At 43.7% G+C, this 26,223-nt stretch overlaps 1 protein-coding gene across 1 annotated transcript in view; it reads right to left on the bottom strand.

Moving 5' to 3' along the window:
• Window positions 1-1,345: 1,345 nt before the first annotated feature.
• LUZP2 (leucine zipper protein 2) overlaps window positions 1,346-26,223 on the bottom strand; it is a 783,097-nt gene continuing 758,219 nt past the window's right edge. Inside the window, exons 11-12 of the mRNA XM_054971879.1 lie at window positions 6,342-6,422; window positions 1,346-1,711 (exon numbers count right to left, since the gene is read on the bottom strand). Coding sequence (XP_054827854.1) covers window positions 1,607-1,711; window positions 6,342-6,422 — 186 coding nt within the window. The 3' untranslated portion in view covers window positions 1,346-1,606. The remainder of the gene's footprint in view (window positions 1,712-6,341; window positions 6,423-26,223) is intronic.

Genomic DNA, 26,223 nt, shown 5'->3' with positions numbered 1-26,223 from the left:
TTGCCCCTCTAAGAGTTTAGGCTCTGCAAGGGAGGCAAAGTTGATACAGAAGACTTGGGATCTTTTGCTTCATGTAGTGCCATCTTGCTCTCTCCCTGGCACAAGGCAGACTAGCCTTGGCCATCTTGCTCTCACCTGAGATATGTGCCTTTTGTGTTGTCTGGGCCCAACAGAACAGCAGGTCACTCTGGTACTTAAAAGCCCACAACAATATATTAATATTAATAGATAAAATTTTATGTGTTTAGTTACATGGCTCTTTTAGTTAATGGTGATCAAGAATGTGTTGTTCCGTGACCCATTGGATGAGTAGATTTGATATATATGGACAGTATTAAGGCTTACCAGAAGCGGATCTTTATTTGGCAATGACATCATAAGCCCGTCCTGCCCCAGCATATCATTTTGAACCCCACCCCACCCCTTACATGGATAGTGAAAATACAAGTCCCTGAACCTAGCACCCACCTCCAAGCCCCAGTGCAGCTTAGGATGCCAACTAAGTCTGCAACCAATCACAGGTCTACACAAACCCCAGCTTAACACCCATAGCTCAGATGATAGGATACTGCACGGCAAGGGGCTATATCTCTCTTATCTCTTATATCTCTTTTAGAACCCAGGATGATTTGAATGATGGGAATGCTAGAGAAGGGACAGTTTGTACAACAAGGGAGCACTTTGCACAAACAGCCAAAAAAGTGAAGGTACCTTGTTGCATCTTATGTCTAACTAATTTTTGCTCACAGGTTCTCCTACTCAAGTCTCAAATATCAATGAAATAGCTCCATCTCAAAACCTAAAGTGAGCTCTCACTTCTCCAACGGGGGGGGGGGGGGGGAGAGGACAATGCAATGTACTCAAGTAAGCAAGGGAAGAGGGTCCTACCCCAAACCTATGCCTATTGCCCCTGTTTGTCTAGTGAGCTATCTGCTGGTTGACAGATATACTTTCCATGAATATACAGTTGTGTGTTCTCTTAGTGCTGCCCTAGTGTCTTTCCTTCCCTCTGCCTGGAAAAGGCTGGTCTCCCTAGTCCCCCTCCCAAAGTCCTGGTCCTTTGGTGTTCAATTGCAGTAACTCCCACTAAGCGAGTTGCAGAGGTGTGGCAGTGCTGTGGCTTTGTGATCTTCTCCATAAATACATCTGAGGCAAAAGTGAATGTAATGGCAGGATGGAGATTTGAACCCACTTCTGTGGAGCTCCTTTGTGTGTGTTAATTCCAGAGGGCTATTCCACAGTCTTGGCTTTAGGACGTAATAATGATACTTATGAAACATGATTGGTTAATAAAATAAAAATTCTTAATAGCATTTCTTTACAAAACAGAGTGATTTTATAATAAGCAAGTTACAGATCAGGGCAGAATAAAATTAAAAAAACTTGACTGTATTACAAAGCATTTTTTCAAACATCCATTTCTTTTGGATTATTGCTGAAAGATACTAATCAATCTATTTCAGAAATTTCTAGACTAATTTACAAACATCCATAAAATAGTGAAAAAATTGCATGCTTTAGAAACCTGATACATTTTCATGCCTATGGACTAAAAAGATGAAGACGATAGCAAATGAAGAACATTTTAAAGATAGCTAGAAGATGTTTACAGAGTCTTTTCCTTGATTTTAGACTGTTCATCAGGGTTGTTTTCTTTTCTCTCCACTGATTTTTTAATCCCAGGTTTAATCCATGGAGTACTATGTGACTTCTGTTGACAGAAGAAGGAAAACAATGCTGATAGTTTTTCTTAATGCTGATATAGTAAGAAATGTATTACCTTCTGAAAGATGATGAAAACAATCATTAGGAAGGGGGGGATCCAATTCTCCCTTTCAGTTTCTTATTAGGAACCTTTATTTTATATATTCATGCAACACCATCAATGTGCCCAGTACACTTAAGAGCAAAAAAGAAGTCCCTATCCCGAGTAGTTTGCAATCTAAAATTTAACATAGGGCTGAATGTCATGGCAGGGAGAAAAGAATATGGGTATAAATGGTGTGTTGCAAGTGAAATAAGAATCTTGAGTCACAGTCGCAATCTAAACTGCTCCTGTTATGCTGGAAAATAGAATGTTTGACATAATTTTTTAAAAATATTGCATGAATATGATTCAGTACTTCTGTTTTGATCTCTGCTATTCCGTTCAACAATGATCTTTGCATATTGTTCAAAATATGAACTTGCTAGCCAAACTTTAAGGTTAATATGACTTCCAGGGAGACCAGAATCAAGTCTTAAATACAACCATGGAACTCTCTGGATGTCTTTTGGCCATTTGTTATCTTGCAGCCTAGTTTGGTGTAGTGGTTAAGAGTAGAGGTGGGCACGATCCAAAAAAAATTACCGACAAAGCTGATCGTGGATCCGTGCCGGTGATGAACCCAAATCACCAATCCACACCAATCATCTCCTGTTTCCAATCTGTGGATCGGATCGGGGAGGCCAAAGCGGAGGGGTGCCCTGCTGTTCCCAGCTATGTGGGAAGGTGGGTGGTGGCGGCGACCGCCGGGCCTGGCAGACACAGGGAGGCAGCGACAAGTCGCCTCCCCTCAGGGAGGGGACGTTCACACAAACACACACTTAGAGCAGGGGGGGAGTTTTTAACCCGGCAATGAGCCGCCTCCCCTCAGGGAGGGGATGTTCTCACACACACACACACACACACACACACACACACACACACACACACACACACACACACTTAGAGCAGGGGGGGAGTTTTTAACCCAGCAACGAGCCACCTCCCCTCAGGGAGGGGACGTTCACATACACACACACACACACAAACACACACACACACACACTTAAAGCAGGGGGGTAGTTTTTAACCCGTCCCTGCCTCTCCAAATAGAGAGAGAGAGACACCCCGTCAACATGTTTCAGCCAGCTTTTTTAAAAAAGCAGGGACAGAATCCTCCATTCCTCCCCACCCAATTTTAAAAGCAAGCAGCCAGTCTTCTGAAAGCATATTTTAAACACACACACAGAGCCGTGAATGAGGTTTTCCCACAAAATACAGTGTTTTAAAAGCAGGTTAAAAACAGAGAGTGACAGACAGAAAAACAGCCATTCCTCCTACAAAGCCCGTTTTTTTAAAAAGCAAAAAACGTTTGGAGTGCCCATGGCTACAGAACACCCCCTTCCCCCTCCCTCCCCTGGGTCTCTTCTCCCAACTGGTGGTGAATGTGTTGCTGCTCCGGGGTTGGAAGGAAGCCCTGCTGATCAAGGAAAGCTGGGCTTCCATTCGGGTTTCCAGGGTGACAGAAGGAGGGCAAAACACAGTTCAGGCATTCTCCTTGCTCCGTTGCCCTGGGAATAGATTACTGGCGCCTGATTGTCTGCATCCCTGATCAGATTCTGATGGCCCAAATCAAGCCCCGATGAAGGCCCCCCCCCCCCCGAATGCTGGATCGGTCGCTGTGGACGGCACCGATCCGCTGGGTCCCGATTGTGCGAACGCCATTATCGTGGGTATTTTTCTATCATAATGCTGATCGTGCCCATCTCTAGTTAAGAGTGCCAGGACTCTAATCTGGAGAACCGATTTTGATTCCCCACTCTTCTGCTTGAAGCCAGCTGGGTGGCCTTGGGTTCTCTGGAGAGTTCTCTCAGCCCCAAGCACCTTACAGAGTGATTGTTGTGGGGATAATAACAACATACCTTTAAACCGCTCTGAGTGGGTGTTAAGTTGTCCTAAAGGGGAGTATATAAATCAAATGTTGTTACTATTATTATTATTACCTAACTGTTGTTGTGACAATAAAATGGAGGGGGGGGGCGCTATACACATCATTTCTCCTTGACAGAAGGGAATCTTAACAACATCATCAACAACAAAAATAGCTGCACTTTAAGAAAAGTAAGCATTGATGCTTAAAAATGTAAAGTATGAATTTGATCAACACACATTTGCAAAAATGTATGTTACTTAGAAATATTAATTAGGAAGCTTGAAGTGACTGTGGCTCTCTGTCAAGTGTACAATTGATGGTAAAAAAGGTAATGCTTGCTGCTACAAAATGCATGAAATGAATACTTGTGACCATTATATATCATTGGGTGCTGATTAGTACAACTATAATACAACTGTAGCTTATGTTTATAGCTATATTGCATTAATTTCCAATTATAATTATTACATAACCATTTGATTGGTAACAAACTCATAGTTAAAAGTATTAAAGTAGCCCATTAGAATTTTTAAACTTGAATTTACTTGATGGTTCCTGCACTCTAGTCAATAAAGGGCTCGCTGACTTACAGGTGGTCAGTGTTGCAGCTGGGGGTGAGACAGGGGATGGAAGCAAAGAGCTGTGGTAGAGGACATGGAGGTGCATGGGTGTCGACTAGGCTGCTCTCTAGCAGCCGACATGGTTGCTGCCATTCTTTGGGCAGCCACAAAGTAACCGGAAGGGGAAAACCTCCTGTGGAGACTAAACAGAAACATTCAAACTCATACAAAATTTTATACAGAAGTGCAAGTGCTCTGAGTGCAATTTACAAAGTACATGCAAGTTACAATTCAATATAGTTTCTCAACGTACCACAACAGCAAATAACCACAATCATAAATCTTGACTTCTTTCAACAGGGTAATCAACCCAGCTTCTTCAAACAGTCATTTTCTATCCAACCCGATGCAAGGTAAGTATAAGGTAAGTCTAATATTATCCCAGTTAATAATTCAATTTTTCTTTTGTAGTTATGAGAATCCAACTGTGAACTTTCTCTCATAGGTAGAAATCCAAATAACAAAGTTGGCAAGCAATTGGCAGTTGACTGGTCAGTTGGCAACGGGCTTGCTAGATATTTGAATGGCCCGTTTTGGAGGTTTTCATCATTGGCCAATTATACTGTTCCTAAAGAGCATAGTATTCCTATAATAATCCATGTCCTATGTTTATGACAATACACAAAAATACAATAAATATGAATAAATATCATAAATATAAATAAATATCAATAAATATGTGAGAATAAATACAGTAAAAATACTCCTTCATTCATTTTAACATTCATATATCGCCTTGATGGAAAGTTACTGGTCTGGAACCTCCATCAGAAACTAATGTAACAACCATATAAATGCAAAAGCTACTACCTCATCTGGACAATTAAAGGGACCTATCTCCATTTCCTTTTTTGAATGATTAAAGGAACAAACTAATCACAAAAATCCAGTAAAGTAAATTTCATTATTTAATCCAGACAAGGTAGTAGCGGGAAAGTCCACAACCAGATTCTCATATCTGCAAAAGAAAAAAACAACATTGAATTACTCACTGGGATGATATTAGACTTACCTTATACTTACCTTGCATGGGGTTGGATAGAAAATGACTGTTTAAAGAAGCCAGGTTGATTACCCTGTTGAAAGAAGTCAAGATTTATGACTGTGGTTATTTGCTGTTGCTGTATGTTGAGAAACTATATTGTATTGTAACTTACATGTACCTTGTAAATTGCACTCAGAGCACTTGCACTTTTGTATAAAATTTTGTATGAGTTATTTAAATGTTTCTATTTAGTCTCCATAGGAGGTTTTCCCCTTCTGGTTACTTTGTGGTTTCAGAGAGGCTCCCCTCTTAGTCTTTTGATTCTTCAGGCAGCAGCAGAGGTGGAGGAGCAATTTTTCCTCCCTCCCTCCCCTGGAGTGCCTGAGGAACTAGAGAAGGGGCTTGTCATAACTTGAGGCAGTTTTGAGGCACTGGGCTGGATCCACTGGGGTGAGTGTTGCAGACTGGGCAGCTTATCCCACCTCTTTCAGGGCCTGTTAAGGGATTTGGGATGACTGTTGCAGGCTTTGCTCTGGGTGTCAGGGGCTGTCTGGCCACACCAGGATGGTAGTACATCACCTGCCATCCTGTGGTGCCCAGCAGGTGGGCTGGGGAATCAACCACTGAATGGCAGTGGGCAGTTTGATGGAGTGCATCTGTTGCCCTATGCCTTGTCAATGCTCCAGTAGCTGTAATCAATAATGTTGTGGCCCATTACCTTGAACAATGTGGTGCCTTGTGTATTCTTTGCCCGAGGCATATATAGGCATCAGCCTCATCATTGCCTATATGGATGCAATAAGCAACCCTAAGCAGTGTTACACCCTTCTAAGCCCCATTGATTTCAATTGATTTAAAAGGGTGTTGAGATTGCACTATTAGTTTTAGATAAGAGTTTAGTGCATGAGTACAAGAATAAAATTGCCCTTTATTGGATAAAGAAAACACAGTTGGCACAGATATCTCCCTAAAAAGTTGTTTCAGAATAATAATATAATAAAAAAACCTTAATATTTGACAGTCGAGTCTGAATTTGTTAAAAACCAATCAGAATAATACCTGAACATTTGGGTCTGTTTCTGCCAGTATCATTTGCAGAGAGCTTGAATTGTTTCGGTTTCCTAAACAAGTTTTGCCTACCTGAAAAGGGAATGATCAGAATCATACAACTGGTTTCAAAGAAGATGTTAACTTTTCGCCATTTGCATCTCAATTTTAGGAGTGTCATAAGATCTTGCATTAGGGATTCAAAATTCTTATACCTAAAGTCTGCATGTCTACTCCCTTTTTTCCTGTAGTCCTGAAAGGGAAAACATATGAATGCAAAATACAGGAAACATATTTCAAGGAGATTGAATTGACTGCAGCTCTAGAGCACACGTTTCACAAGTGCGTGTACTCCCATCTTCCTTTTAAATATTACAGAAAATATGCAGCTGACACACTATGGAATAATGTACATTCTGGGTCACATTATTTCCTCTAAATGTAAAGTGGCCTTAATACATAGTTAAAGTAATGGAAATTCCATGTATCATAATTAAAATAATGGAAATTCTGTATGGCAAATAAATACAGAATCTCTTAGAGAATAAAAGACTATTTAATTATACTTTAAAAAGTCTGATAAAACCATTTTACTTTTAAAAATAAAAGTAAGTCATTTAACTTTCTAGGATAAAGACTATTAACTAGAAATTGACTGCAGAGAAAACTCTGACCTTGTGTCATTGGTGAAAGGTGGTAGAATTTCTTATACTGTTTGTTTGTTTGTTTGTTTTAACTGAGTCAAGCATCTCTTGGAAGTCATTTGATTCTAAAGATCATTTACAAAGACATTTGGAATGTATACCTAACATATCTAAATATAAACCATTTACTACATATTAGCATCAACTGTCCAGAACCATCAAAATCTTGTAATATTTTCAGACTTAAGCTTAGATCCAGACTAACATTTCCTTGAGTGTAAGGATTTCTGCACATGGAAATCTCCTTCCTGCAGTAGCATGAAATAAGCCCCAAATCCTGCTCTTGGGGAAAGGGGAAAATCACACTGCATTTGTGGAAATACTTGCACCTTGGGAAGTATTACACCAGATCTAGCCTCTGTGGTACTACTATCAAGCAGGAGAACAATTTATTCAATATAATAATAATAGAATGGATCATGTGGATACATTACACTAACAGTAGCATTTCACCCATTGCAAAAATATGAGTGCTTCCTATGTTACGACTACATTTGTCTCTCCCAGAATTAAATGTAACATATTTTCAAGCTAAACTAGGCTTTGAGAGCTTGGAACTTGAAGTTTATCTCAGATGCTTTTACCATCAGAACTGGTTTATCATTCATTTGCCTCTGTCAGGTCCCCTACATGCTGCAGGGAAAAGGGTACCCTTTGCTGGAACCTGGAGGTCCAGAAGGACCCAACCCAGGCTGCAATCTGCATTACAATAAGGGAGGAAAATTGAGGCTAAATTGTTGGTCATGCCTGATGATATTTATAGAAACTGATGTCCTTGTATAGCTATTGTCCAGATCTTCTGAGATTTGCTAGAGCCAATCAGAAGCAGTGTTAGAGCAGCAATCTCAAGCAACATTCTGAACACAGGGCCTCCTAGGTTTATCATATCAAGAGTTCCTTTTGAATAGACAGGAGGGAGGGGCACCTGATAGGAAGGGCAAAGCAAAGCACTGTAAAACAGTAGGAGCCAATGCTGCTTCTGGTAGGATCTGCAGGCCCAAAATGTATGTACGTGTCTAGTTCACTCACAATCATAAACACACATACTCCATGCTGCCATGTCTGGTGGTGACTAGAAATACGAATCAGGCAGCCAGAAATATAAGAAGGTAAAAGAAAGGGGTCGGGGAAGAGAAGCTAAAGGAAATCTGTGCTCCAGTTTTTCAAATTAGACAAGGCTTTTCTGCAGCCAGGCAAAAAATGCAGTAACTAAGAAAGCAGATGAACAACAACATCAAGATGAAAATGATTTCAAAATAGCAACTGTGGCAACTAATTTTCAGTGAAATGTGCATAGCCCTACAGTTTTTTGGATGCTGCCAGTGACTGTGCAAGAAGCTGAAAGACCTCAAAAACTGCAGAAGTACTACCATGAGACATGAACAATTAAGCCACCTATCCATCTTGAATATTGAGTGTGAACTTGCTATGAAAAAGGTCAGAAAAATAAAGCTTTAAAGGATAATCCCTTTTTAGTGACCAAAAAATCTCAAGCTGGGTGTTATTAAACAAAAGTTACAAACATGGGCATTTTTCAGAAACGTAAAATATGTAGGGTTGTTAGGTGCCCCGCCCCAACGGATGGGGCCCCAGCACTTAAGCTTCCTTTTCAGCTTTGCATGCTCCCAACTCAAGCATGATGATGTTACTTTCATGAGTGACATCATTGCTGCCGCCAGTGGCCACTGGCCAGGCATTCTGGCTGGCTTCTTCCCTGGTGCGCAGGTGGCCAGGCGAGCAAGCGGCCAGGTGAACAGGCTGGAAGCAGGTGGGGGAGCCAGAGATGGTGCTGGAGGCTGGGTGGGCTCACTGCTCACTCCCCTGGGAGTGTTCTAAGCAGGAAGGAGGAGGTGGTGGAAGAGCTGGAAGGCCTACTGATGCTGCCACCAGCTCCTGCATGCCAGTGGCCAGTCACTCCTCTCCCACACACAAAAGTACCAGGCATTTATCTGTCTGGTATTTTAACCACATTTCCCCTGGACAGTTCAATAAAAAAAACTGGACTTTCCGGGGGAAAACTGGACACCTGGCAAATATGTTACAGTAAGCAACAGCTCCCAGACTCACCTTGGGGACTGGATTGTGGGCGTTGCAGGGGAGGCAAGTGGGGAGATGGCATGGTGGCTGCCATGTTGTGGGAGGGTGGGGAGAGGCCAGGGGTCACACCCAGGTTCATCCGGTGCAGCCCCTGGCCTGGGAAGCTGGCCCCCGCCCTTCAGCACTTGGCCCATGGCAGCATCCCTCCCAGCCCTCCGGGTCAGCCGATGCTCGGATCCATGCCCTATGCATGCCTTTGCTCCCTGAGCTGTAATTTCAATAAAGTTGTGGTCTCTTTACCTCCAGCACTGTGTCTGTGTGTTTTGTCACTGTGCCTCCTCCCCACTCTCCTCCCCCACTCAGTACTCGCCTGCAATTTGCTAACTAAAACTTTTCCATGGTTCATGAAATTGTATGTATGAGCTGAAGGACTGTGGTGTTAGTGTGGTGTCTGTGTGCGTGTGTGGGGGGGGGGCGTTTTTCAAAAATAATGCTTGAGGCCTGGCTACCATACACGTGGAGGATATGCGAAGAGCATATAAAAGAAAACCAGGTATCCAGGCACTGTAATTACTTCCATTTTTCTTTATAATTGTAGGGCCAATGCAGTCTGAATTATCTACATAGCATATGTTCTGTTTTTGGCATGTAGTCCTTCTCTTGGAATACTTCCAAGGTTTCTCCCTGTGGTCTATAGTACCATGCCAGCACTATAGGCAGCTGCTGTGCAAATACTGTTCTACATTTTACATTGGCAGCAGCTATAATTAACCTTCCAAACTACTCTTTTTATTTTAGTTAATGTTTTATTTGGCGATAATACAGAGGGGGAAACAATGCAACACTCTTCATTGTAGACCTGAATCTTTAGCATGTAAACATTCTACTCCTTTAGACAGTAGCCATTTTGACATGTGCTGGTAGAGCAGTGGTTGCCATAGAAATAATAGAATGTCATTGCTATCCTAAACAGAGTTATCCCCTTTTAAATCCATTGATTTCAATTGACTTAGAAGGGTGTAACTCTGCTTAGGATTCACTGTGTCTAAAAACACAGAACTATTTAATGAAGAACTGTATAAATAATGTAGGATAAAAGTTTGTTTGCATAGGTAATATGTGATATAAGCTGCATTGTTTTGCATAGAATGCTGTGTGTACAGAACCAGATCCCTTTCATCTCTCAGCATGATATCACATTAGCACACAGTACAAGGTTTCTTTAGAGCTGGTTACTGTGGAGACAAGATATTATGTGAGACACACCACAATTTTCAATCCACTATGTCATCTTCTTTCTGTCTTTTGCTTTAGCAGCTCTGGGTATTGACAACCTGTCATCCAAACAAGCTGCTTTTCCTTATTAACCAACAAACTATCAGAATTAAATGGCAGCTAAAAGCAAATGAATAAATAAATAAATAAATAAATAATATCAATCCAGACTATTTGTGAGGCAATGATAATTTCCATAAATGTTACAGTTCAATGTGAACTAATAAATCATTTGATTCTCAAGTCAGCTGGTGTCCTAATAGTGTTTCAGATTTGTTTTACCTGTCATCTAGGACACTTGTTCTTCATGAACGCTTTTCCAAAAATCTTGAGGACAGAATCAAATACTGAGATTTACTTTTACTTTTTTTTGTGCTGTGCCATCTTTGCAGTAGTTCTGGCCCAGCTTTGCCTTTTTGGAGTGCATAGGAATATCATGGCAGTACATAAGGTTCAATTTTCCATCTGGATCATTTTGCTGTGGATAAGTATCCTTGATCCTACTTATGTCTAATTCTATCCAGTTTAATTTTTGCAGGTTTTTTTTTTAAAAAAAGGGCTGGATGCACAAACTTGTTCATTAAAAAATTGGGCTATATAGACAACATAATGCCCTGGCCTGGAAGACCCAGGCCAGCCCAATCTTGTCCGATATCAAACACTAAGTAGGGTCAGCATTGGTTAGTACTTAGATGGGAGACTACCAAAGACCAGGATTACTATGTAGAAGCAGGCAATGGCAAACCACCCATGTAAGTCTCTTAGTTAGGCTGCATAAAGCACTGGCTTTTGTTCCAACAACACAGAACCAGGGGAAAAAATCAAATATGGAAATAGTTATAATTATTTTTTCTATTCACGTTTGTTTTAATAGCTGTATTAACAAATAGTCTGTACACGTCAGATTTTGATTCATTCTTATCTCATTCCTTTGGTGCTGGACTTCTAATATAATGTGCCATAGTTTATGCATTCCATAATGTCACTATACAGAGCAACAGTCATTGCACTAGTATTGCCTCCCCCGTTCAGAATGAAGAGACAGACACAAGGCTTGGGTATAAATTTGGGACATTTACTGACCAACATTAAACTTAATAACAGCAAGGGCATCACTAGCGGTACAGGTCAGGACCAAGGGATCACCACAGACCTCCTCCCCGACCTGTCTGGGTGAGTCACCCCTGCCCCAGGTGTGAGCCATCCATGTGAATGGCTGTAACCCGGCTGGCCAGGTGAATGGTTCCCCCCTTAAAGCTCCATACACCCCAGCAGTGAAGCCCGAGGGAAGGACTTGTACAGGGGGTCCCACGGGCAGTCTGCTCTCTCAGTTGGCAGCCGTACAGCCCACCAGCTGATCCCTGACAGACCCCTATTCCCCACCAATGGGGAGGAGCCACCGCAGGGGCTGAGCCTAACCATGCTTCAGCCCACCCGACTGATATACACTGATAGCCCAGTATTTCCTTACTCCCTTTGGCCACTTCATCATCCTCAAAGGTTACCTATGCAGATAAGGCTTCTTTGCAGGAGACCTATTTGCTGGTTGTTTGTCCTTAGCAGAGCTACTACCCTTTTTATTTTTATTTTTTAATTTAGGTGGCATGATGTAAATGTACAGTAATGTACTGTAGTAACACAAAACCCCCAAATGGCAGCCCAAACACTGTGTAAGCTGCAGAGGCCTCTATAAAATGGCTGCTAGTGCTAGGAGGTTAAGCAGGCTACAGGGTGACACACTCAAAATGGCCACCCCAGCACAGCATAAGCTGCAAAAGCCCCACCAAAATGGCATCCACTGCCAGTAAGCAGGAGGCAAATCAAACCATATAAAACCCACACTCAAAATGGCCACTGTTGGAGCTGTGCATATTGTAGATGCCTTCTCAATAAGGCTGCACTGTCAGAAGGCTAAGCAGGCCACTGGTGCCACACTCAAAATGGCTGCACCCAACTGAATCAACTGCCAAGCCTTTTTGCAAACTGTCCCCCCTGCTGCCTGAAGGCCTTAAGCTGAGCTATTGCTGCTAGAAATACTCCTCCTAAGTAAGTATAAACGTGGGGCAGGAGAGGAAAAAACCTAGACAGAGTGGAGGCCTACCAGCATCCACCCTGCTAGGCCAGTAGCAATAATGTAATCCACTCCTCAGATGGCTGCAATTCACCCCTGTGGCCTACAGCAAAGCCTATTGCTGTTTCTGCTGAAAGTACTCCCTCCCAACAAAACAAGGGGGAGAGAACAAGAGCCTAATTAGGACAGAGGCCTGCAAGGACTGGGTATAACCCTGCTTTAACCCTCCTGACTGATAAACAACAGTCCCCAAATGTAAATAAGAAAAGGAATAATAATAATAATATTAATCTCTGCCAAACTACTGAGCCTGGCACTGGGCCTTGGCTCTCCTCCTGTTGTTTGAAGGTAGCAACCAGGGTAATATCACAGCTTTCTCCAAGGCAGCTATAGCCACCTAGCCCTGAGGGCCTTCAGTAAAACTGGCCTCAGAGGAGCTCGGCTGAGAGAGCTTGATTTATGCTCTGCTCAGGCTGAGCTTTCAAAGCTGACTGAGCCCTACAGAGGTGGAGCTGCCCTTTATAGGGCCAGGCCCCACCTCCCAAAGCCTGGATGCCCAGGAATGTAAGGCTGTCTCTCCCTACGTGCAGTGAGGCAAAAAGTGTTCCCCAGCCTAAGCACATTTCACATGCACCTGGGTGTGCCATCTTAGAGTTGAAGAGTATGTACAACATACTGGATATTTATAAGTCCACAAATAACAAAACACAAAAAATTACCACAAATTAAGGCAACACTACCATTGTTTTTTCTAGGACTAGTACTTAACCTCTAACTTTTATTGCAATCTCTTATTTTATATGTAGGTGTAATAGTAATTTGAAGAGTGAATCAGTTAAGCCTCCAACTGTTTGAAAATACATTTATACATATGCCCCATGACTTGAGGGCATTCTCCACCACCAGACATATATCCCATATCTAAGACTCTAAAAAAGATTTGTTAGATTGATGAAATTTGATTGGAATATTGCCATTAAAATTGCTCCAAAACTTTGAGCCACTTACTTATAAAGTATAACATATAAATTAGGGGTGTGTAGTTGGATATACGGAAAATATACCAGAAATCAACTGTTTGGGGTTAGTTTCAAGGACACACAAAATGACTTAAAACTGTCCTGAAATTCTGGGAGTAACAACAACGTATCTCTCAGAATTTTGGGAGTGTTTTGAGGAGGATCAGGAGTGGGGATGAAAAGAGAGGAAGCTGACCCAGGAAAGAGCTGTTAGTCAGCATCCCTCTTCCCTTGGGCAGAAAGATGCCAACAGTCAGGTAGATCTAGACTCCACCCATGGCCCTTTACATTTTAAAAGGGAAAGGATTGAACTGCACCTGTATTTACCATGCCTGCATTGATCCCACTGAAGATTTTTCCTACAGCAGAGTTCACCCACTCAACCAGACAATGGTGGGTGGGTTGACAAGCTCCTGGATTCCAATGAAGCCTGGGTGTCACAGTGGCTTTTCCTCACCTGCCACTGGGGGGGGGGTCTCTTTTAAATTTGAATAGAGTTATATCAATACAACTGGATAGCAATATGTATACCAGGTCTTCTGAATTCCCAGTTATCACTTTTTAAAAGTAAGTCGCTTGCTCCTTCCATTGTGGAGATAAGACTTTTCCTAGAGAGGGAATGACCTCTGCAACAGCCAAACCTTGTAGGAGGCCAAGAACCCTTTAGCCCAACTGCCATTTTTCCAGGCTCTGCTGCCTCTGATGCCAGCTGCAAGGAGAAGCCTGCAGCAGGGACAATGTTGGCATGGTTAAGTTAGCTTCCTCTCTTTTCCTCTCCCTCCTTTCCCACACAAGATCCCTCCCACAAGAGGACCCCAACTATTTGACTATACATGATATTATGGGGTGAGGAGAACCACGGCTTGCACAGGATTAGTTTTCTAAAGGGGAATGTTTGCACACATAATCATGTTATACAGGAGTACTTTCCATTGAATCCCAGCCTGAGATTCCTCATGGAAGTCTCCAGAATATGATACTGATTGCTGAAAGAGCAGAATGTCTCCAAGACACAGGAGCATACCTGCAACCTTGATAAGAACTCCTAACTGGCATATTTACTGGAAGATGTTTATTTATTTATTTAAAACATTTATTAGCCACCTTTCCCAAGGAGAAATAACTCAAGGACACTTACAATATAAATAAAAACAATCACAGATGAAAACAAATTTAAAAGCAACATAAAAACAACGCTTAAAAACAGCATAGTTTAGGACTGCAAGTAACATAAAAAGAAAGTTTATTAAAAGCAGTCCTGAATTTTTTTTAAAAAAGTTTTTTAGCTGCTTCCTGAAGTTCGATAATGAAGGGGCTAGGCACACTTACCTGGAGATGCTGTTCCACAGTCATGGGGCTGCCACTGAAAAGGCCCTCTCATGTGCCCACCAGGTGAGCTTCTTTAGCTGATGTGATGGTCAGAAGATCCTCTCCCTATGATCTTAATTCCCAGGCAGGAACATACAGGAGAAGATGATCCTTCAGATATACTGGTCCCAAGTCATGGAGGGTTTTATGCTTGGGAGTGTATGGGTAGGCAGTATAATTGCTGTAATATCAGGGTCAAATTATCCCAATAGCTGTGTATGGGGGTAAATGAGGGAAAAATTTAAGTCCCTGATTGTCTTTACCTTGGACTAGTGGAGTTCTACTCTTGACAAGGGAAACATAGAAAAGTCCAAAATGAAGGTGGGCTTTGTAGCAGCTTTTCTTTTAGGGTCAGTAGTTGCCTTTTCTGTTTAGGATACAAAAGATACTTTGTCTTGAGACCTCCAGAGGCCTATCTGCACCATGCCCTCCCCTCCTCCTAATTCTCAGGAGGCATTTTAAGTCCTGAGAATAATTAAGTCCTGAGTGAGAATAATCTGGTGCAAATCAAGGGTATGACACTTATAATGTAAGTGCTTAATGCTTTAGCAAATATCAAGGAAGTGTGCCCAATCTGGCAGTGATGTGGTCTGACCTTCTTCAGTGGAGGGTTTGGAGAGGAGCCATTAAGCCTGTTGCCACTGAGAAGGTGAGGCACAATGCAAACAGGAGGGCTGTTTGGGGGAGTAGAGGAATGTATATTCCCATCCCTCAACTGGCCATGATACACCTTCCCAATATAGGGATGATGGGATCCACATCCCTATATAGGGATGGGGTGTAACACCTAACTGGTTGATCTTCATTGATACCTGTGAATATAGTTAGCAAGTGAAATAAGGGATGTTAAGCTAAGCTAACCACCTTGTTTGGCAGAAGTAGGGCAGGTTGTACAAATTAGGTAGGGAGAATTGGCAATCACACTGAGGTATCTGGCATTGGTGGACATTGTGTCTGGAACAGGCCAACACATACCTTATGGCTGAGTCCACTTGGTAGGAGTACACTTGGTGCTGAACAGCATTGTTCTAAACCTGGTAGGGGCCTTAGAGCATATTAGGGCAAAGGGAAGAGGCTTGTCATCTTGTGTCACATAGTACATATGCAAGCAAGGATAAAAAGGCCGGAGGAAGCCCTGGCTATATTTGAAGCCAGGGTGGACCTCATAAATGGCAGCCATAATTGGCTGCCTAACAGCCTGCCCTTGGGATAGTTAGCTTATAGTAATCAGCAATGATGCTGATCAGCCACTTAAATAAATAAAACTCGTTGAACTGGAGTTGGCAGCCCCTGGTACATTCAAAGCAGAGGACTTGATGCCAATATGATGCAGGGGGCTGCAATTCCATCTCCTTATACATGTACAAAGCAGGTACACACCCTTCAGAGCCCCTGATAATGTCAGTTCTTGTTGAAAACTGGATGCTATGGGGTCTCAGTGGGGCCAAAATTATAGCATTTTGACTACATTTGGGGAGAATTTGGCCCCACTGAGGCCTCGCAGCTTTTGTTTTTTGAAGTAGTTCTCAGCCTCCCCCCCCCCGCCACCAGTCAGATGAGTGACACTTCAGCTCAGCTGTTTGTGATGATACATTTGCTATTTCCTTTGTTCCTTTGATACTATACTATTTGCACAACTAAAAGCTGGGTGGCTGTTAAGTGTGGGCATGTCTCTTTCCTCGCTCGCTTTCTCTTAGTGTACCTGTGAGCTTGTACAAGGCACCCTTTTGCCTCAACTCTTGTGGAATCACATAGATGCCATGATGGAAACATTTGGGGTGCAGGGTGATTCTCTACAGATGGAACACTAACAAAAACTTCCAAAACAAATACTTTCAAAACTACCAACAAGTTTTACTAGTAGTTAATAGTATCAAAAACTTCCAAAAGAAGTCATATTCATGTGCAAACTTTATGACCCTCAGCACATCTATGTTTTCTGATTAAGTCTGCCTGCCTTCTTCCTGCCTTTCATTGTTTCCAAACTGGTTTAGCAGTTCCACCACCTCTCTGGTAAGAAGGAATTGTGAAAGAGAGAACAGGCCTTCATCAACTTTTTGATGCATCAACTAAGCACAAAACTCTGCGCTGAAATAGGAAGTGAACTCTAATACAATGCATTATATTTTAGTTGAGCTGCACTTTGCTATGAGGGAATGGTTGAACCCATAATGTGATTTTGGTGGGTTCAGTGTATATTTAAGAGACACTGAGCTACCATTACACCACATCATTTTGATCACTTTCTTTTAACTGTAATTGGAACATCTAGAGGATGTCACTCTGGCTGATTCCGCACACATTGGATAATGCACTTCCAATCCTCTTTATAGATCATTTGGAACATTTTTTTGTGTGCGGAACAAAAAATCCACCTCAGATGATTTATAAAGTGCATTGAAAGTGCATTATCCAACATGTGCGGAATCAGCCTCTGTTTGCACTAGACATATCAAATATTACAAGAAAGAAAAAGGAGACAGACACAGAGTAGAGAAACCTGATTTCACCAACATCCCTAGAGTACAAAAGAAGTTTCTTTGTCCTGTCACTGAACTACTCATAAGTAGTACCCCTCCATCTGTTTCATAAGGACATTCACAGTGTTATGCTTAAACCCATTCCTAGGATGGTACTGTCAGACTTGAAGAATATATTGCTTTAAAAGTGTTCCTTTTGCTGCATGCACATCTTAGGATTTAAAGTGTGCTTTGCTTTCTTCTGCCGCAGAATTTAACATCGGCTTTCAATCTGTACAGAAAAGAAATCCTGTGACATGGTGTGGGAGATTAAAGCTAGCATCTCTAGATAATCACTGTTTTTGCTTCCTTAATATTGACTTGCTGGTCTTAGTAGCTCAACAAATGTCTTAGGGTCAATGTTAAAAGCATGGCTATATTTTTCATGTGACTGTTCTTATTAGCTCTGCATGGAGTGACAGACAAATAAAGTATCCGGATATAAGGGCAGAGAGGACAGTGGAGATGGATGAGGCTGTGTACTTGGAAGGCTATTGCATTAAGCAAGGAGGATGCAATTCAGCAGAGATGCAATGGGCAACACGAAAATATCTTTGGAGAGTCTGTTCTAAACAAGAGAGAAATTCTACCATATTGACAGTAAGGCATTGAGTGTGACCTACATGAAAAAAACTTCATCTAAAAAAAATCATGACATGTCAGCTTAAGAGATCAGGATCAGACCATTCAAATCACCAAAATCAAAGAAATGCATAACTTAGTGTACTGGCATTGCTGCGGGAAAAAAATGTGACAAAAAAAAGTATGTAATATTTCTTGAATCACACACGGTCCTTATACGAATTACATTGCAACCCCAGCCGGAAGGAAGAGACAGACACAGGTTTGGAATAAAGGGCCATTTATTAAAATGACCATAAAGGTAATGCACGGCAAGAGCTAACTAAGCGGTACAGGTCAAGCCCTGGGGTCAGCACACTGACCACCGCCTTGACTGTCTGGGCGAGCCCCAATGCCCCGGGTGTAGGCCATCTCAGGAATGGCTGCAACCCGGCCAGCTAGGCCATAGGATCCCCACTCAAGCACCTGTTGCGGCCCAGCCACCCAAGCATGAGGTTAGGCCTTGTTCCCGGGGATCCACTCAGGCGTCTGCCCTCCCTGACGGTAGCCGCCCAAGCATACCGCCCTAATGACAGACCCTGTTCCCCAACCTTGGGGAATGCCACAGGGGCTCACCGGCCCGCACCGTATTCCCAAAATCTCCTGCCACCGCAAGGGTCAAGCCTCTGCTTAGACCCTCGTGCCCCACAGGTGGCCTAGAGCCACCCGAAGCCCTTGCCGTAGGTCATCTAGGAATATATCATTGCCCTCAGGTGACAGATGGACACCATCTCCTCTGTAGAGGTGGGCAAATTCGGCCCTAATCTTGGGGTGTGGCAATAAATACCCAAGCCTTGCCCCAAAGACCTCTTAATGGCGTGGTTAGCCTTGCGTCGGGCCTTCTCTAATGCCCTGGTGTCAAAGGCCTCCCGCCATACCCGTCGTTGTAGCATCTCTGACCATACGATAAGCACACCCGGCCATCGGCTGCTTATGTATTCAAGGTCCTCAGCAACCTGCATCGACAGGGCCTTGCCCTGTACCAGCCCAAGGTCATTACCACCCAGGTTAATGACCACTATGTATGGGGGAGGACCTTTCCGTCCCCTAAACAGGAGAGGCAGCAGCCTGGGCCATCTGAGACCACGCCTGCCCTGCCAATCCGCCATGGCCACAGCGCTCAGGCCCAACTGGGATCCAAACTTTGTTCTCTTGGCTTGATTGGCCGCCCAGAACACCATGCTGTGGCCACAAATCAGGATTCTTTTCCTCTCCTGGCCCGACACGGCACCTGAGGAAAGAACAAGGAGTTTGCCATTTAGCACTGATGTAGGGGCTGGACATAGGACTGAAACGCCTTTGACCGCCACCTACCCACTCTCTGAATCACCTGCTGAGGGTATCCCATAGCAGCTGCTGTGGAGGCAGCTCCAATCTGGAAGGAGTGGGTTCCGAATATGACCCCTGACAAGCCAATTTTCATAAGTGCCCTCTCTGTCACCGCCCAAAAATGATATTAGTCAGTGGGGCCTGATCTTCGTGGCGGAATAACACCCCTTGGGCATCCCCACGAAGCGTGACATATTCCCTGAGGGCCTTAACAGGGCAGAGCAGGGGCCCAAAAGCAAGGCGGTCCCCTGCTGCCGCTGGTCTGTCTTGGACCTTCTAATCCCAATGGAGACTTTGTCCCCCACAAATTTAATGTCCTGGGCCTTCAAGGTCCGTCCAGACATGCCTGTACGCAATGAGGCCACCAGCTCACTTACTCGGAGGGCCCCAAAAAATGCCATTAAGGCAGCAGTGTAAAAAAGCTTCCGTTCAAACACGGATGAGCAGACTTCCGCCCACGCGGTCACCAGCCCCCTCAGCACTGACGGGGAGATGGGCTGCCTCGGGTCACTTGGCGTTTTAATGCCCCCTAAAAAAGACTCCAAAGCCTGTAGACCAGGAGGCATCAGGGGTGACTTGAAGTTCGGCTTCTAGCAAAAGCTCCTCCCTCCAAAAAGTCACCCCATTAAAGGTGTCAAGGAATTCCTTCCCCACCAACAGGCCATCCCGCGTGCCCTTATTAATTCTTAAATGCTGATGGGGCAACCGTAAGGCCCTCATAGCATCACACAGCCACCTGAGGAAAGCCCTCCCAGGCACAACTGCCTTACAGGCAAAGTTTAAATGGCCAACTAATTGCTGCAACTCAAGGAGAGATATCTTGGCTCCACTCAAGCAGCCCTCCAATCAAGCCCAAGATCTACCACCGTCTCTAAGGGCAACCTTAAGGTCTGTTGAACTGTGTCTAGTTCTATTCCCAAGAACGTTATGACAACAGATGGTGTCTTGGTTTTCTCATGAGTTAAAGGAACCCCCAGTTCCTCAGAAAACTCCATGAACCCTGCCAAAAGCCTGGCACACTGCCCCAAGCCAGCTGGCCCAGACATCATAAAGTCGTCTAAACAATGGATGAATAGTCAGCATCCCTGTGCCTTGGGGAGACCTGAAGAAACCATTCAAGTACCCTCAGCTTTACTGGGCTGGGCCCCTTTTCCAGGCTCTTGTTGGCCATCACTGCCCCCAAAGCATTTCCCACCCTGTCTTCCTTTGGGGCAGGCAGATTATGGGTGGGTTCCAATGCATGCAGGGCAGTCATGCATATACTTGCCCACTTTCTTGTTGCAAAGCTCCTCGGACATGAAGTCCCAACAAAGCAGCCGTAATTAAACCTGCTGCCCCGCAGAAGTGCGGGAACCTGAACCCTGAGAGGGTAGGATAATCATATGATCACTCTCGCTCCTATTCCTGAGGTTGGACTTGGCAAGGGCCATGACCTGCACCCACAGCTGTATCAACCAAGCCATCCCCTCAAAGTCCGTGTACCCCCTGTATATAATATTCATGTATTGGAAAAGGGGGAGGGCCCTACCTGGCTGTGCCCTAGCCAATACCCCTGCATAAACTAGGAACCCAGACAACCAATGAGTCCAGTTCCTGTCAATCTGCCTGCAGCAGATCTTCTCCTTTTCCCTATCGTACAGATCATCTACATCCTTCTTCTCCTGTTCCCTGAAGAGAAGGGTAAAGACATCCATGTACTAACCCTTTGTATATTCTCCCCCCCCCCTTGCAGGCAATGCCATATCTCCCAGGGGAAGTGTCCTATAAGGAATCATGCCATATCCCTGGGGTCCATAAGGGGCCAGGCCCATCTGCTAGCCATCACCAAAAGGCCACCCAGTCACAGACAGAGGGAATGCCTATCCATCCCAAATGGTAGCACAGCCCGATACAGGCAGTACTTGCGCCTGCTGCAGGTGCAAGGAGCCACTGGCATAACTAGGCCAAATAGTTGGGCCTGCAGAAGGCCAACCAAGCATAGGATATATCTCCAAAACAGAAGATGCAGGAGCGCCGGTAGCAGCTACCTGTCCCAAAGAGCCCCAGAGCCAAGTGGCACTCCGCTTGGGCAAAGGATCCTTACCGTCAGGCATGGGTTGTTCCACTGCTATGGCAACTTGCCCACTGTCAGCTGACCATTCCTGGTCAATGTCAGCCACACTCTCAGTTAATGTTTGATGGTCCTGGCTGCTGCCTCCATCACCTGCCACCACTCCTGATACTCCATCCAGGGCAGAAAGACAAGAGGCAAAATCCTTATTAAAATCAGCCCTTGTAATTGTTTTAGCACCCTTGCGTGGCTGAACAGGTGCAACAGCTGATGCTGTACCACCCCTAGCCCTCTCAAGAGCAACAATGCGCTCCATAAGTTCCTGCCTGCTTGGGCCATCGTCCTCGTCTGAGGAAGACAGAGCCCGAGTAGGGTTCCGCGGCACTGGCCTTTTTACAGGCCACTGCCCCATTGATGGGCCACCCCCTTTTCTGGGCGGCATAAACATTCCCAAATGATGGCACAGCAGCCGTTAATAATGTGTTGGACTGGCTCGCAGCTTTACCCCTTAACCAACTGTTGACGCTAGCCTTGACAGGTAGCACTAAGCCCCAGCAAAAGTAGCAATTGCCAGTAGCAGTACCAAGCTGCCACACAAGATGGTGCCAAGCACAGTCCTGAGCAAATCCGCCTGCCAACAGAATGGCTGTCAGGCAGAGACAGGCCACCAGTAATTCTCCACCACAAGATGGCGCCGAGCACACCCCTGAGCAAATCTGCCCGCCAACAGAATGGCTGTCAGGCAGAGACAGGCCACCAGTAATTCTCCAACACAAGATGGCGCCGAGCACAGCCCTGAGCAAATCTGACTGCTACCAGAATGGCTGTCAGGCAGAGACAGGCCACCAGGCCCTCTTTTATGGCCCACAAGAATATAGGCTTAGGTGCCACTTTACCAGTAGGCCAAAGTGAAGAACACAGGCTCTGTTTTTAAGTTACTTTATTTTACTTCTTGCCGGGGGTGGGGGGAGGCTAAATGGAAACAAACAGGCTTATGGCAGGGTGGTTTATGTGTAAGTGGGGGGGGGCTCTCACCACCCACTCTCTCCAAGACAACTATTAAGAGGAGTGACCACATCCAAGTTGGGCCAAAGTCCCTCTGATACAGCCTAGCTGCCAGCCACCCCAGTGCCCAACCAGTCTGCTCAATTAAACCGCTCAATTACTCTAGCCCCAAAAGGCCCTGAAGCCCTGGCCTGTATTGTGCGCTGCAGCTGCAGGTGCCAGCTGCCTCCGACAGCCTCCAAGAGCTGACTGCTATCGCTGCTTTCCAACTGCCTCCACTGCCGCCATCAGTGCTTGTTCAGCACACATTCCTCCCTTCAGCTTCACCACTCAAAGGAGGGCAGAGCAAAGAGCTCTTGTTTCACCGAGCGCTCGAAGAGACTGCAGCTGGAGAGAGCGGAGCCGCCTGGATCAGGCTCTTGGCTCCGCCCCCCAGCTAAGCCCAGGATGCCTGGGAAGGGAGCCTGTCTCCTTTCCTCCAGGGCGGGGCCGCAAAGGACGGCTCCCAGCTTGAGCGGCATTTTGCCGTGCTGGGAGAGCCACACTCTTAAAAGTGGAATTCTTAACAAGCAATAACAATTTACAATTTCAATTTAAAATTGCTACAATGTTCTGTAAGTGTGTGTTATGTGCCATCTGTAAGACACCTTGATAAAATAAACATGTGCTCTGTACTTGAAATGACAAATGTAGTCAAATGAGGTGGAATTGTGGCGACAGAGAATGTAAGAAAATGAACTGTATCACATAAGACTATAGATGGAGGAATTAGATTTCTGAATGATCCCCAAAGTACCCATACAAAGTCCGATAATTTTCTTTGCCACTTGTCAAATTGCTTGTTGTAAACCAAAACCAAAGAGCATGCAGGCTCAAGGAAGTCACAACAACATGTGTTTTATGCTGTACAGAATCAAAAATTATGTCATACAGTCCCAAATTTACAATATGATGAAGCCCAAACAGTGAACTGTTGTACTACCAATCGAACATTCAATATAAAGTTTCCATTCAGTATGAGTTCTGCTGTTGTGGGGTGAATTCACTATTAGCTATATACATGGCATAATCCTAGGCAAAGTGTCCAAGTTTAATATTGTTAGCAGCCGAAAAGAATGTCCACGGCAAAGGTTATAATCACGGCAGTTTGACAGTGTTAGCAGCCGGAAAGAATGTCCACGGCAAGAGTTATAATCACGGCGACGAGCTGCACCGGTATTTCTCACTTTTACTCGTTTCAACAAATTGTTCTTCTTCAGGCCGTTAGTTCTACAACAGATCATAATAAAATAAGCAACCACAAAAAACGTTGCCAGCCGCAACTGTCAATTACAATTATGTATGGAAATTATATACTCACATCACCATCTATTAGCCACAAATCCATCTATTAACAACGAAAAATAATGTCGTATACCAAGTGCTCAAGAATGTCCATGGCAAAGGTTATAATCACGGCAGTTTGACAGTGTTAGCAGCCGGAAAGAATGTCCACGGCAAGAGTTATAATCACGGCGACGAGCTGCACCGGTATTTCTCACTTTTACTCATTTCAACAAATTGTTCTTCTTCAGGCCGTTAGTTCTACAACAGATCATAATAAAATAAGCAACTACAAAAAACGTTGCCAGCCGCAACTGTCAATTACAATTATGTATGGAAATTATATACTCACATCACCATCTATTAGCCACAAATCCATCTATTAACAACGAAAAATAATGTCGTATACCAAGTGCTCATGCGTACTCAACGCCAGCTGTTATACTATTCCCCTCAATTATCCAATCAGTACTTAAAGGACCTTACAGCTTCCACATATGGTGTAAGTGCGAAACAGTACCCTTTTGAATAATGATACAACTAATATATGCATATAATCTTCCCTACATACAAGTTGTATAATAAATACTATTTAATTAATACACTTTTCATAAATATTCAATAAATACATATTACATACATACATACATTAGTACAGTAGCACCTTTAAGACTAACCAATTTTATTGTAGCATAAGCTTTCGAGAATCAAGTTCTCTTCGTCAGATGCCTTGATTCTCAAAAGCTTATGCTACAATAAAATTGGTTAGTCTTAAAGGTGCTACTGGACTCTTTTTGATTTTGCTACTACAGACTAACACGGCTAACTCCTCTGGATCTATGATACATTAGTACAAATCACTATAACCGTATAAGCCCATTAATTAATGGCTCTCATTAAAACAGACTTGTCTAAAACGGGCAGGCTGAAATTTACAAAAATACTGAGTAGTCTAATTCATTGTCTAGACCCGCTGGTGTCAGGGTATTAAGTCGGAAAATCCAGCGTGCTTCAGACTGTAATAGAAATCTATTTGCATAGCCTGGAACGCTGACGACCTCTTAAATGGTGAACTTAAATTCTCTTTCGTTCCTATGGTATGTTTTAAAATGATCAGACAAGGGCGCTTCCTGATTTTGGGTTTTGATTTTTGAAATATGTTCCTGGATCCGTAATCTAATTGGGCGTGAGGTACTTCCTATGTATAGTAAAGTGCATGTGCATTGGATAAGGTAGACCACATTCCTCGTGGCACACGTTGAAAACTGTTTTGCGTACAACGGGCGACCGGTTTTGGGGTGTATCATATTCTTAGGATCAATGCTAAGTGAACAGATGTTACAATGGCCGCAAGGGTAATGACCCTGCGGAAAAATAGAAGGAACCTCCTGCGTCTTTAAATCGGAATGAACCAGCATGTCACGGAGGCTCCTAGTACATCTAAACCCGATTCTCAGAGGAGAATTACAACCCGGAATGTCCTGCAAAATGTGCCAATTCCTTTTTACAATGCCTGCTATTTGTCCTGCCAAAGGTGAAAAATCCATAGCCCAAGTGATTTGGCCATCAGATGCTCGGTTACGGACTTTATATTTTAATAGGGCAGTACGTGGAGTAGCATCCGCTCTCCTCATTGCATTTATGATCACCCGTCTTGGGTAACCCCGTGCTTTAAACGCCGCCGTCATGTTCCTAGCCTCATGTATATAATCCTGTGAGTATGATGCGTTCCTTTTGATCCGTAGGAACTGTTTCGCACTTACTTACACCATATGTGGAAGCTGTAAGGTCCTTTAAGTACCGATTGGATAATTGAGGGGAATAGTATAACAGCTGGCGTTGAGTATGCATGAGCGCTTGGTATACGACATTATTTTTCGTTGTTAATAGATGGATTTGTGGCTAATAGATGGTGATGTGAGTATATAATTTCCATACATAATTGTAATTGACAGTTGCGGCTGGCAACGTATTTTGTGGTTGCTTATTTTATTATGATCTGTTGTAGAACTAACGGCCTGAAGAAGAACAATTTGTTGAAACGAGTAAAAGTGAGAAATACCGGTGCAGCTCGTCGCCGTGATTATAACTCTTGCCGTGGACATTCTTTCCGGCTGCTAACACTGTCAAGCTGCCGTGATTATAACCTTTGCCGTGGACATTCTTTTCGGCTGCTAACAATATTAAACTTGGACACTTTGCCTAGGATTATGCCATGTATATAGCTAATAGTGAATTCACCCCACAACAGCAGAACTCATACTGAATGGAAACTTTATATTGAATGTTCGATTGGTAGTACAACAGTTCACTGTTTGGGCTTTATCATATTGTAAATTTGGGACTGTATGACATAATTTTTGATTCTGTACAGCATAAAACACATGTTGTTGTGACTTCCTTGAGCCTGCGTGCTCTTTGGTTTTGGTTTGGAATGTGTTAGAAAGTTGGTCCCTTTTGTTGGTTAATTAAATTGCTTGTTGACTCTTATTATTGGTATTGTTTGCAGTAAAAACATAATTCGTGGAAGTACATTCATTTTAATTACTGCTATTCTTCCTAGCCACGACAAA

The sequence above is a fragment of the Eublepharis macularius genome, chromosome 2 (assembly GCF_028583425.1).
Source record: "Eublepharis macularius isolate TG4126 chromosome 2, MPM_Emac_v1.0, whole genome shotgun sequence".
Taxonomy (NCBI): Eukaryota; Metazoa; Chordata; class Lepidosauria; order Squamata; family Eublepharidae; genus Eublepharis; species Eublepharis macularius.
Note: the sequence above shows the minus strand (reverse complement) of the source record. Positions and strands in the feature narration are given on the sequence as shown.